This window comes from Melanotaenia boesemani, chromosome 12 (assembly GCF_017639745.1).
Source record: "Melanotaenia boesemani isolate fMelBoe1 chromosome 12, fMelBoe1.pri, whole genome shotgun sequence".
In the NCBI taxonomy this organism is placed as follows: domain Eukaryota; kingdom Metazoa; phylum Chordata; class Actinopteri; order Atheriniformes; family Melanotaeniidae; genus Melanotaenia; species Melanotaenia boesemani.
This window is the reverse complement of record NC_055693.1, coordinates 17940495-17953043: the sequence shown is the minus strand read 5'-3', so window position 1 is coordinate 17953043 and position 12549 is coordinate 17940495. Positions and strand designations below refer to the sequence as shown.

Here is a 12549-nt window from a genome sequence, read left to right as displayed (position 1 = left end):
ATCTCTCTTGCTTGCACTTGAAAATAACATGTCTGTAAACATTTTTGCTGCATGAGTATGAAATCAACAGTTCGGTGCAAGTGAGCACAGAGATAGTATCTTAGGTCTCAGAAGGCAATTAAAAAGAAATTAAGTCAAATTATGTCTAACTTTGTGTTGTCTGATATATTCTGTGTTTATTTTGAGCAAGGTTTCTTGGAAACTCCCATTTTTTAATTGCACCAAATGCTTATTTTAGTCTGCCTTTCCATGGGTTTGTAGAAGCAGCAGATGCTATCAACAATGTTGCTAGTATGACTATTTCTGCCTACACATTCACTTATCTGCTGCGTGTCTAAATATTTCTCGTAGGTCAAGCTTTGATCCTTTGATACAGCCTCTTGGTTTTCCAGTGGTGGCAGGAAAACCAGTATATTGAAAATGAGGAATGCATCAAGGGTTGTGCTGTTTACTTGTAGCATGGGCAGCTGGTTAGCCATCCCTCTGCCATTTTACACCCCCTCCCTTGCTTTTCAATTCCAGCCAGACCCCAGGCTCGGCTACTAACTGGGGGCTGGAATATTGTGCACTGGGGATCAATGCAGCCCTGAGTGAAATGTCAGCCGTGGCCCTGCGATGTGTCAGGCTGTGAGGGAGTTGTAATGGCTATTGATCCACTGTGCGCTTAATGCAGAGCTGCCCCTCCACGTCGTGAGCCAGCTGCAGCAAAAAGATATGTATGAGATGAGCTAAAACTGAGAAAATAGAAAAGAAAGAGCCCACAGTTTCACCCCCCCCTCCTTTTATCCCTCCCTCTCTGGCTGCAGATTGATCTTCCTCTTCCTGCTGATTCTAACTGGGGTCTGTCATTATTTTACTCTGTCATTAGGGGCTCCATTGAGAGCCTTGGCCTGTCTGTGCCACTCTATTGAGACAGCAACACTTTTCCCATGCGGCGTTCCCTACATTTATTAAAGTCTCTGACAGCCTTGTCTTAGCTTTGAACATAGATGGCTGAGCTGCAGGCCGTGGTGCTGCAGTGTAATTGGAAGACGAGTCTCTCTGCCCAGTTAGTATCTGTGAGTTACAGCTATAGGTCAGACTGTTTTATATCATACTGCTAGTTATGAAGTACAAAATCAGACCACCTCTGTCTAAGGGTCAGTATCTGAGCTTGTAGATGCAGCAGAACAGAGCCCACAGTTATGCCTTTATGAATCATGATTTTTGACTTTTAGATTTGTACTTTTTGCTGAAAGACAAGGCCTTTTATCCGCCTCAGCATGTGTATGGCGACGCAGTAAAAAGTTAGGTTTTGTTGACAATATGACAACATTAATGCCTTTGTATTAATAGTTAAATTTCCCATTAAAGAATCTAAAAGCAAGAGGATGGATGTTAATCTGCAAATAACTAATCAGTGAACATTATCACCCAGCAGAAAGCAGAATTAGAGAAGTCAAATGTATTACCTGTACCACAGATTTTAACTCAAGAATTATCACATTACAGTTAAAATCAAAATACAACCGTTTATATTGTTTTTGCACTTTAGTTACCACAGGCATTATGAGTTGTGAAGGTGATGTTTTTATTTATTTTTTCTTTCTTTTAGCTAATTTAGAATGTTTTATAATGTCAAAGTCAAGCTGAGCAGTTTCATATCAGCAACATTTCAGCTGAAAGTGACAAATTTACTTTCTATTGGGATCCAAGTCAATTATATTTAAGTAGAGTCTCAGATATTCCACAATGGACTTTATATTTTTTTTTCTTTTTTTTGTTACTGTCTCAACAGAGGAACATGTAAAAGTTTAGTAAATTGCTTGTTCACTACAGCACTGGATTCACTATATAGAATAACTGGGGAGAGAAAATGGCTGAAAGTCATGTCTTAAAGAATAAAATTAATCTGGCTTTGTTCACTTTGACTTCTTCTTTAGATAGAAAATAATTCCAACTCTCCTCTAAAAATACCAGAACATCAATGGAGTTTTTATGATTTACCATTACAAACTAATAACATAGAGTGGTGTACTTGTGTTTAAATCCTATAATATTCATAGCCATCACCACAAAAACAGACAACCTTTTAGAAAACAATAAAATGGCGAAAGTCTGAAAACTGTTGGTTAAACAGTCAGTTTATCCTCAGACGTTAGGTCTGTTTTAAGCGGAAACAAAATGTGCTTATGCAGTGAGTAAAATAAAATAAAATAAGATGAAGACTAATGCTGGTAAAAAAAAACAAAAAAAAAAACAAAAACATTCCCTGTATTCTTTTCTTCCCTCTAATAATTTTCCAGTTGTCCCTTACTACTGTCAGAGTAAATTTGTTTGTTTGTAAAAAGTAGTTTGAGCTAAAAAAAAAAAAAAAAATCACAGCAGCTGTTGCTACAAAGAGCTACAAGCCTGTTTGGTTCTGTGACAAAGTGACCAAACAGTTTAGACATTACGCCGACTTTAGATGTGAAACTAGATGAAAACTGCAAATGAAAGAGCTTGAAAGATACAACCCAAACAGCTTCTTACAGTCTTTACACAACCTAGATTTCTGATCATATGATTATTGTTTTGCTGTGTTCTCTGCTCCCGGGCCATTACTGCAGGGATCTGACAACTTGAAAACATTTCTGAAAGCTGTCAGGAAGTTCACAGTGGGGTGCACTGATTTGAGATTGGTGGTTTGTGGGCATGTGTGTTTGTGTGCTTACTTTTTGTGTGTTGCACAAAAAAAAAAACAAAAAAAAAACAAAAAACGAGTAAAGGCTGGTGGTGGGACCAAGCTGCTTCTCCATGTTACAAGAGGCACAATCAAGTAGGACCAGGGGGTCTCTGGCTGTCTTGGCACTGTGACATGCAAGGCTGCTCAATGGGACGGAAGTTATTGGAGGTTTGGGGGTGAAACTGATGACATGGTGTGTGACGAAGACTCATCATTTGAGGGCGATACAAGTATTTGAGCTGCAAGGCTGTAATGTTGCCCAGTTTGTCTGAAAAGATTTATTTCAGATTGCAGAGTCTGAAGGGTCAGCAGCCACACATGTGGGTGGTTATCTGGAAAAAAAAAAAAAAGCAGGGTGGTGGTGGGGGTGGACATTATGAAATACGATGCAAGAATCAGTTAGTTGAGAGGAAAAAATGAAAACCAATCAGTCTAAGTGCTGGTATTTTCTCCAAACTCATGAAAATGCTTCAGATATAATAAATTACCATCTCCATATAAGTTTGCTTTACAGCCATGATTCTGCTTGGAAGAAATATGCCTTTTTTTTCACCAAAGAACAAGAAATATTAAGTGCAACACCTACTGTGAAAAGAAAAACTAATGCATTGCTCTCTATCTCATCTGTCTCACAGTCAGATGAAATTGAAATTTTGTTGCATTTCTGTCACCCCCCCCCCCCCCCCCCCCCCCCCCCCCCCCCAAACAGAGACGCTGATAGATTCAGGGATGTCATATTTACAGTAGGAACTCATAGTTTAATGCACTCTGCAATACTGTCATCCCTTGGTTCCTTGGAATAAAACATGCTATTGAGCATAAAAGAAAGGCAAAGAACAAAATTATTCTTCGAGCTTTCCATCAACCCTCTGCATTCATGGCAAAGTCTAAAGGGCATGTCAGTCTGAGAGAGGTAATTATCCTTTTCCTGTCAGAGAACAACAAATGATAGCCAGCTATGAGGGTGCATTTTCAGGAGCTGAAATTTGTCAATAGGAAGGAGAAGGAGGTTTAATTTTCTGGCAGCTGCACATCTACTTTTATCATGTTTTTTTCAGTGGTCATTTGTTGCTTTTTTCCCCTTCATATGGGCTCGCGCAGTGCCTTGCTGTTTGTTTATGTCTGTGAGCTTCTGAGGGTGTATTTACGTGCCCTGCATTAACATACCTATTTATAGTCCTTCACTTTCTTACAGTCATCTTTTTTTCTGTTGTGACCATTTCACAGATTATATATTGTCCAAGTAATTTCCCTTTCAGCATCTGTGTTTTTTACCTTTCAGAGAAAGCAGTGAATGGAGGGAAAATTATCACAATTACTCATATAATTGAGCCGTCTTTGTAGCAAGTGCGGCTCCAGTAGGCCCTTTTTTCCATCAGCCAAAATGGTTTCATTATATGGGTTTTTCATATTCCCTGACACAGGGCTCTGCTGAGGGCCTGGCGCGTGGATGAGATGCAGGATGAACAGAGCGAATCATTAAGGTCACAGTAGGAATAATTATCCCAGCTATGGAAAGAGCATCTACAGCCTTTTTTCTCCTCCGGCGTAAATGCAATGTCCACGGCTTTTAGTCACAAAGAACTTTGTTACAAATGGAGCTTCCACCTTCTACTTATACAAAGAAGAGAGGGGGAGAGCAAGACTTGTATCAACATGACAATTTTCCATCATTAAGACTAATGATAGGCACAGACTGTTGGGATCAAGGGGAGCACAAAAAAGAGAGGCACATTCAGGTGTTGGCTGAGTGCTGACCTCCTTCCTGTCTTTGTTGGAGACTTAACTCTTAACAAAAACTAAAAAGGGTTTGAGACTAAAGGCGCAGTGGCAGCTGAACGTCAAGCAGCCCAGCTCTCCATGGGCAAATGACTTAATTGGCAAATTTGCATGTTTCCCATTTGTGGGGAAATTAATTCAATAAATCTTACATGTAAAGATGTTTAATCAGTCATTGTTTTGGTGAAATAATTCCTGTGCTTATATTATTCCTGCAATCCAGCTCTCTTACATAATTTATCTAAAATTTAATTTTCTGATTAGCAAACACCTTAAATCTCAGGTCTTCACTTAAGAGGTGGGATGCAGCAAGGATGGACCATCAGTGTGACACTAGTTTCTTTTACAGTTTAGCTGAATTAAGTAAAAGCCATATTTTTCTAAGTCTTTCTCCCCAGCCTTCAGTCAGGTAATTGGTCATTTTGCAGCCAATTTTGGGCAGCTTGGATGCTTGCTGCCATGGTCTGACCCCTGCTGCTGCTGTAATGGGGACAGCATTTCTACCAGTTCACTGGGGGCTTTTCCACACTGTGACCCCTGCTTTGTGAAGAGAAAGCCGCTCTGAACACTGAAATGGAAAAAGAGAGTTGAAATGTGACTTCCAAGCTCTACTATGAACCGCCTGAAGTCTGCCAGAAAGTATCACAAGTGGATTAATTATCGTTCTTTCTATCTACTGAATAAGTTTTTACTGTTAAAGACATCCAGCTTCAAAAACAAGACATTGGTCATAAATGTTCTCCAAAGAAAACCTATTGAAAAACAAACATGCGTAATAATAAAATATAATAATACTTCTTCCACATTTTTCTTATCAACAGAGTCCAACATGGATTAGCATTAGCCATCAGAGCAGAGCAACAAGTCCAGTTAGTTCCAGGAGCCTGTTTGTGAGGTGCAGAGGTTCTTGGACCATCAGTGCCTAAAAACAAACAAAATAATGATTAAAACTTCATGCAAATTTTCAAAATCATCAATCCATGAATTTTTTTTATCGTATTGCCCTTTGCAACATTTTAAATTACTGTTTCCTGTTAAACTAAGAAAATATATATTTGTTTAACATTTTAATGTCTTTATAACAATACACTAGCAAGTTTTAAATTTCTCTAATACTAATAAATAGTCAATAATATTAAATGATTTTTTTTTAAAATTTGTTTGGATAAGATGAAAACATTTATTAATAAACAAAAACAATGGGCTTATTAAAAATTCTTACAATTCTTATTCTTACAATAATACAATTTAATTAAAAAATATAATGGGATAATTCCGTTTTTTTTAAATAGTCATATAAAAAAAATCACACAGCAATTAAAATAATTTGTGTCCTTTGACCCTCCTGACCCATATGATAATATAAACAATATATAAATTTTGTTTCTCAGATCAGATGATTCACTTTTTTGTTTACACATAACTCAGCAAACAAAATCAATTCACATTTTGATGGCACATTGAACATGAAAATAGACGCTGAATCGAGTTAATTGTGCTGCATCTAGTTTGCGTTCATTGACGCTGCAAATTACAGGATGGCAGCGAGAAGCACAGCCAGAGACGAAGCAGAACAAAAGGCAATATCACTTGTTTGATCCACTGCTTTTAAAACTGAAAGACAACCTTCATATAGTTTGACATTTCTGCTGGTAGTCACCAAATTACACTTAGATTTGTAGCTAAGGTGACGCGGCAATGATGTCCATAATGGGCAGTTTCAAAAAGGATGAGCAACTGCATTAATGTAAGAAATCCCCCCCATTTCTTTCTCTTTTTTTAATATGGGGTGTGCGCGCTATTGGTATTCAAAACAGGATTTTTGTGACACTAAATTTAAAATGAGATGAAATGACAATATGAGAAGGGATTAAAATGGAAAAGAATTTATTTTACAGCATTTCATTGCAATCATTAAAAGCAGTTAAAATATCACAATGATAAAAGCAAAAAACATGGAGGCATGAAGGTCTATAATGTGCAACAACACAACATGAGATTGAAAACGATCATTTTTTTGACCTTCAAAAGAGAGTCAAATAAAAATATATAAATAAATAAATAAATAAATTATTAAAAAAGAACAACAAGAAGAAGAAAAAGCCTCACATTTCCCTTCTCCACCTCCGGTGACAATAATTAATCATCGCTCACTTGCAGAGTCTGCAGGGCGCACAGAGAGCTGCGCCATCACGCAGCATGGAGGCGCAGTTTACCAGCGCACCGCGGTCGGGATAATATTTGGTGGCTGTTAAAATGTGGGCTTGGCATGGCAGCTGAAGAGGGCTTCCTGTCACTGGACTGAAATGAATTCGGTGACATCTTGGCCCGTAACCCCCCCCGTGCCCACCTCTCTGTCTGTCCGTCATTCCACCTCTGCGCTAACCCTCAGGTGAAGAGCAGCAGGTGTTAAAACACCCTCAGCCACAGAGCTACTCACTCCTAATGAGTCCTGCCTCCATGCTCCATCCATGCATGGAGGGCTTTATTTTTAGAGGGGGCTAGTTAAGAGTCCTGCTACAGGAAGCACTGCTGTGGCCTGTGTTGCCCTCCTGCCGGCGAGTCAAATTATTGATGACACTGGTAATATTATCTTGCATCTTCCCCACACCCCTCTTTTTAAACATCATTTTGAGAATAAAAATATATAGAAATATCATTTATGCAGAAGGCTTTCCATTTTGCCCCTGCATTACTTCAGTAATAATAAAAAAAAAAACTCAGTTTGTTACTTTTATTAGTTGTACACTCCTGCTATTATTTTACATGTTTCCTCAAATTCCGCCTCTATTCTGTTCATGGTTTTACTCACAGCCGTCTGTAGATACTATAATCGTGGGAAAATAATGACAGTTATCAGTCGCACCCACCAAGTACCCATAAAAATCTGTCCTCTGTTCTGGAAGATGATAATTATTGGTTGTACTGCCATTATCATTGTCGTTGTTGATAGAGGAAATCTTGAAGCATTTTTCGAAAGTAATTCCGGAGAAATCACTTCAAATTGGCCTATTTTAGGGGGACAGAGGACCAGCTTTCGTTATAGCCTAATATTTCACAGAAATATTTAAATCCAGACATCCTCAGCCGCATGGCACATTGTGGCACAGGCGTCATGATGTCAGCGCTTGAATTTTGATAACACATTTTGCAACTTGCGCGTTCTGTTTTCACTTCAATTATGTAATTACACCGATAATCACAGTGAGGGAATTTAACTGCCTTTAATTTGTTATTCAGGTGGAGATGGAGGGACTGCGGATGGAGCAGCCAGGCAGTGTTTGTGCTCTGCAGAGACACCAGAAGAGCTGCGATCTGCAAATGAATCCTAATAAAATGAGGATCTGTCGGATACTTTCCTCTGCGTTTACAAGGAGCATCATAAGAAGGTTATCTGACCTCGGATTTATCTGGTTCTTCTTCATCACGTGACGTTTAAAGTAAGTGGACAGACTTTGCCTTAAGTTGCTGATTAAAATTAAGGTTGCAAAGTTATGAATATTTGCGCATCAACGTCTGAATCAACAGTTCGAGAAAAACTGTCTTCAGGTTTGTCAGCTGTCAGGTTAATTTTGTCGGTTTTAGATTCAAACAAATCAAAGGTGGTGGTGTTTAATGAAGCTGAAATAAAGAAACGGAAGCACATTGGGATTGTATTTAAATATGCAGAACAGGTTGTAGGAAATAAAACGACGGTTTTCACAACAATAAACTCTATTCAACACCGTCATCGATGGATATTTAACTTAACCTTTATTAGGTGTCAGTACTGCTAATAATGGCATTAGAATGAACTTAGAATTATATTACCCTGTTAAAAAAAAGTATCGAATTTATTATTTTTGTAGATATGTCTGACGTTATCAAGCATCCCCGGGCCTTTACTTGAACCAGTAAGACCCACCAGCACAAACTGTTTTACCTTCCCACCGCTGGCAGGTGTAACTGAAACCTTTATGTGTTAAATACATGACTAATTACAAACCTACTTATGGAAATTTAACACCGGTGTTATGCTAATTTAAGCCGTCCTCTTGATGGCTCATTAGGGACTTTAATCAAAAAAGCTTTAATCAAACTGGCCAGCAGACAAAGCAGCTGTAACAAGGAAGAAAATATTGTTTAACTTCATTAGACGGATGCCAAATGCAAGTTTTAATTTTAGTATTGCTTGCACAAATTGCTCTAATGGTGATATAAAAAATAATCATAATCTTGACGTGTCAAAAGGCGATCTGAGGTTTTGTGGTCTTCCTTGACTTTACCAGGTTCTTCGGACCCAGCCCCAGCGTCACCAATCGGCTCCCCTCTTGGAGAGTGTGGACCAATCAGCAACAGTCTTTGATGAATATTCATGAGTCCGAGATTCAAACCTTTGAGCGAGTTTGGTTGGGTCCACTGCATCATTCCTAGGACTTTTCACAGGCACAAACTACATTTTCTTATGAATGGAAAGAGAAAAAAGCAGGTCGGCTTAAATTGGGACCCATCCGTCACTGGGATCATAGCAAGAAAACAACAAAAGCGACACAAGAGGAACAACCAGAAGAGATGACAATGACTACGATTCCAGAAAGTCTTAATAACCCTGCCTCGGGAAAAGCCGTTTTTATGGAGTTTGGACCCCCGAGTCAACAAATGTCGCCCTCTTCCATGTCTCATGGACACTATCCCATGCACTGTTTACATTCTACAGGTCATACACAGCACGACAGCTACAGTCCAGCCTCATCTTTTCCCAGATCTTTGGGTTATCCATACGTAAACTCCGTCGGTAGTCATTCCACCAGTCCATATCTCAGCACAGTACAGACTTATCAAAGCAGTTCGGGACTCACACAGACGCGTTTGGAAGACCCAGGTAAGTGAGCAACATATTTGTTTCTTAGATATGCTTGGACGGCTTAGATGTGTTATTCTACGGAAAAGACTGCCCAGATGTGAAGTTAGACTTGCCAATTATTTATTGCGTAACGCTATAAACAATGTTTGCAATTAAGGGTAATTATACCAAAAGTAGAGCCTGTAAAACTTGTGATGGAGTATTCATTGCCGCGAAGCTCTGATAGCTACAACTGCCTCCTTTTTTATCATTGTTTTCCACTCACATTTCTCTTCTCTGTCTCTACCAGCGCCAGAAACTGAGAAAAACACGGTGGTCGAAGGCGGAGAGGTGCGATTCAACGGAAAAGGGAAAAAGATTAGAAAACCAAGGACTATATATTCCAGTTTACAGCTTCAAGCTCTGAACAGAAGATTTCAACAAACTCAATATTTGGCGTTACCAGAAAGAGCTGAGCTCGCAGCGTCGCTGGGTCTCACTCAGACACAGGCAAGTCCCACAAATAGCTTTATACTGTAGCAGCTTTACCCATTTTATATCTTTAATGCTATTTCTTTATTATTATTATTATTATTATTATGTACAGTAATTCAACGTATTTCTTCCTTTTTAAGATCGCTTGCGTAAAACGCGCGTAACACGTGCGTAAAACAACTTTTAGGACATATTTTCTAATTGATCTTGTATCCTTCCTCTTTCTAGGTAAAAATTTGGTTTCAGAATAAACGGTCCAAATTTAAGAAACTAATGAAACAAGGCGGCAGTACAATTGACACCAACGTTTTAACCACTGGCCGTGGACTTTCGAGCGCTTCTCCCTCGGTGGCACCTGTCTGGACATCTCCGACCACCGTGAAAACTTCAGTGGGAACAAGCGGATCTTACATTCCTAGCTACACCTCATGGTATCCCACCACACACCAAGAGTCTATGCAACAGTCACAGCTCATGTGAACAGACACTTCAGGGTGAAAATGGTGAAAGGCCCAGCAGCCGCTTAGCGCGGCTCAGCGCTGATGATGCACAACAATGATCCCGGAGATTGTTGCCGCATCCCACAAGCTGACACGAAGGCCTCTCCATACCAGATGATGGCCGGTAGACAAGAAGGAGACGAAGAAGCGGGGGAAGAAGAGGGAGGGATTCAAAAAGGCGCACAATGCGCCGAGGGCAAGTCCGTGACAGCGGAAATCAAATAGACAAAAGCTGTTGGTCACTTTTATGTCAGTCAATTTTTTTTAAATCTTATCTTATCTTTTTTTCTTTCTTTTTTTGAATTTGTGTGAATTTCTGTTGTTGAACTGTAGGCTACATGTTGATGAGAAAGCACGTGTATGTTTACGCCAGATGTTGGGCCAGAGATGACGGTGACCTAAAATCGATCATTAACAGTTAAAGGCCAATTAGGCCACATCAGTGTGTTTTTAACCAAATAATTGATTACAAATTCCACCAGTAACCATCCGGCCATCACGCCTACAGCATATTCAACCTAAGTGAATATACTGTGCAAAAGCCTCAAGTCGCTTCTACGTTGTTTATGTGTTTGTTATTTAAGTTAAATTATTCAGACCAGCTTTAAGGCCAGTCTGTGTTCTTTTGTAAACGTGTTGGAAACAACATTGTGTTAATGCTGCACTAACGCAAGCAAAGTTTTTCTATGCCGTGCCCCGATGTTATGTGAAAAAATGTAAAAGGCTAGACGATTTGCTGCTTTGGAAAAAAAAATATTCAGAGGGTGAGCAACTCATTTGTCACTGTATTTTGTACATAATTTTCGGAGTTGTTTTGTGTTGTACTGGATACGCTGTGAAACAGGGTTTAGGCTTTGTGTACTCGTCGAAATGTGTTTAGTCATCATAGAAAATATTTAGTTTTGTATTGATCACCTTAATTTATTGATCTGTTTCTGGAGTTTATGTACATAAAGTGCAAAGTTTCAATAACAGTAAAATATGATTTAAATTATGTCAAACACGGTGTCTGATTGACCCCCCCACACCCCTCCCCTCCAGCTCCTCGTCTTGTGAAAAGAAAGGCATCAGCGTCGTGCAGCTTTAATGCGAGCTGACACAAAGCAGTATCATGTTGGCTATTGTTGCTGACACCATGTGAGTGGGCTTGTGTGAATTGCAAAAGGCTCCTCTTTTAGATTTATGGTCATGTTTAGCATTCAGCCTAACATGGATTTGTGCTGCTGCTCATTGGATGCAGATGTTGTTAACCCTCTGGAGTAACTTAGAAACTTGATTTTCTTTCTGAGTTTATTGAAATATCCTCGGGTGCAGTATAAATGTAAGTGTAACCAAAATAACACTTAGGCTACTGTATATAAGCTGCATCGTTCACTCTGCAGGTCTCATTCAACAGCAATTACTGCTTCCTTATTACCAACTTTAATTGAAGACAATCTTATGCGCATTTGTCTTCGAATACCCCAATTTTCCCGCATGATAGAAATCATTTATCTGTGTGTGTAAAGTGAATAATTGCGCAAGAGGCAGGTGCTACACAAAGTCTTGCTGCCTGATGAGCAAGCCCTGCAGTTGATCAGAGAAAGTGAGAAAGTTTGTGTGTGTGTGTGTGTGTGTGTGTGCTTCGGGGGGGTTACAAACAAAATATACCATGAAATGTATACGCAAAAGAATAAATGTAAATTTTAGCCCAACACAAATAATTTCATGTTTTTAAAATGGCCAAAAAGAGATGTGTAAATCCATTTAAACAAACGCAAATATCTCAAACTGACAGTGGAGAAAATAAAAAAGAAAACGTAATGATACCAAATGAAAAATAAGGGAAGCAATACTACTACTAATACTACTGCTACTACTACTACTAACAATGATAATAATAATAATAATAATAATAATAATAATAATAATAATAATAATAATAATAATAATAATAATAATAATATAATAATAATAATAATAATAATAATAGAAACAAAAGAAAAAAATAACATAAAAAAAACTTATTCGGTCTTTTTTTTGTATCTGCTTTGAGAGAAACTAAAGGGCGACCTGTGGGTGCTTTCCGGCTGCCACTTTGATAAATATAAAAATGATTTGGAATACCAAATTGGATGCAATTTGTAAGGAACTGCTGCAATCAAAATTAATCAGCTGTTGTTGTCACTATTACTATTACTATAGAATTCAGAAAAATGCCCCGCACCCCAGTCCAAACTAAGAAGGAAATGATTAAAAAAAAAAAAAAA

The 12549-nt window shown here is 38.7% G+C and overlaps 1 protein-coding gene across 1 annotated transcript; it reads left to right on the top strand.

Annotated features, from left to right (window-relative positions):
- Positions 1-7473: 7473 nt before the first annotated feature.
- Positions 7474-11294, top strand: dlx1a (distal-less homeobox 1a). The gene is made up of 4 exons (XM_042002782.1): positions 7474-7923; positions 8752-9344; positions 9616-9815; positions 10029-11294. The coding sequence occupies exons 2-4, from the start codon at positions 9035-9037 to the stop codon at positions 10278-10280; spliced, it is 762 nt and encodes a 253-aa protein (XP_041858716.1). The 5' UTR covers positions 7474-7923; positions 8752-9034; the 3' UTR covers positions 10281-11294.
- Positions 11295-12549: the final 1255 nt, after the last annotated feature.

Coding starts and splice junctions, on each gene's coding strand:
- dlx1a (XM_042002782.1), top strand. CDS start 9,035: ATGACAATGACTACGATTCCAGAAAGTCTTAATAACCCTGCCTCGGGA. Junction 9,345..9,615: donor GACGCGTTTGGAAGACCCAG/GTAAGTGAGCAA, acceptor TGTCTCTACCAG/CGCCAGAAACTGAGAAAAAC. Junction 9,816..10,028: donor TGGGTCTCACTCAGACACAG/GCAAGTCCCACA, acceptor TCCTCTTTCTAG/GTAAAAATTTGGTTTCAGAA.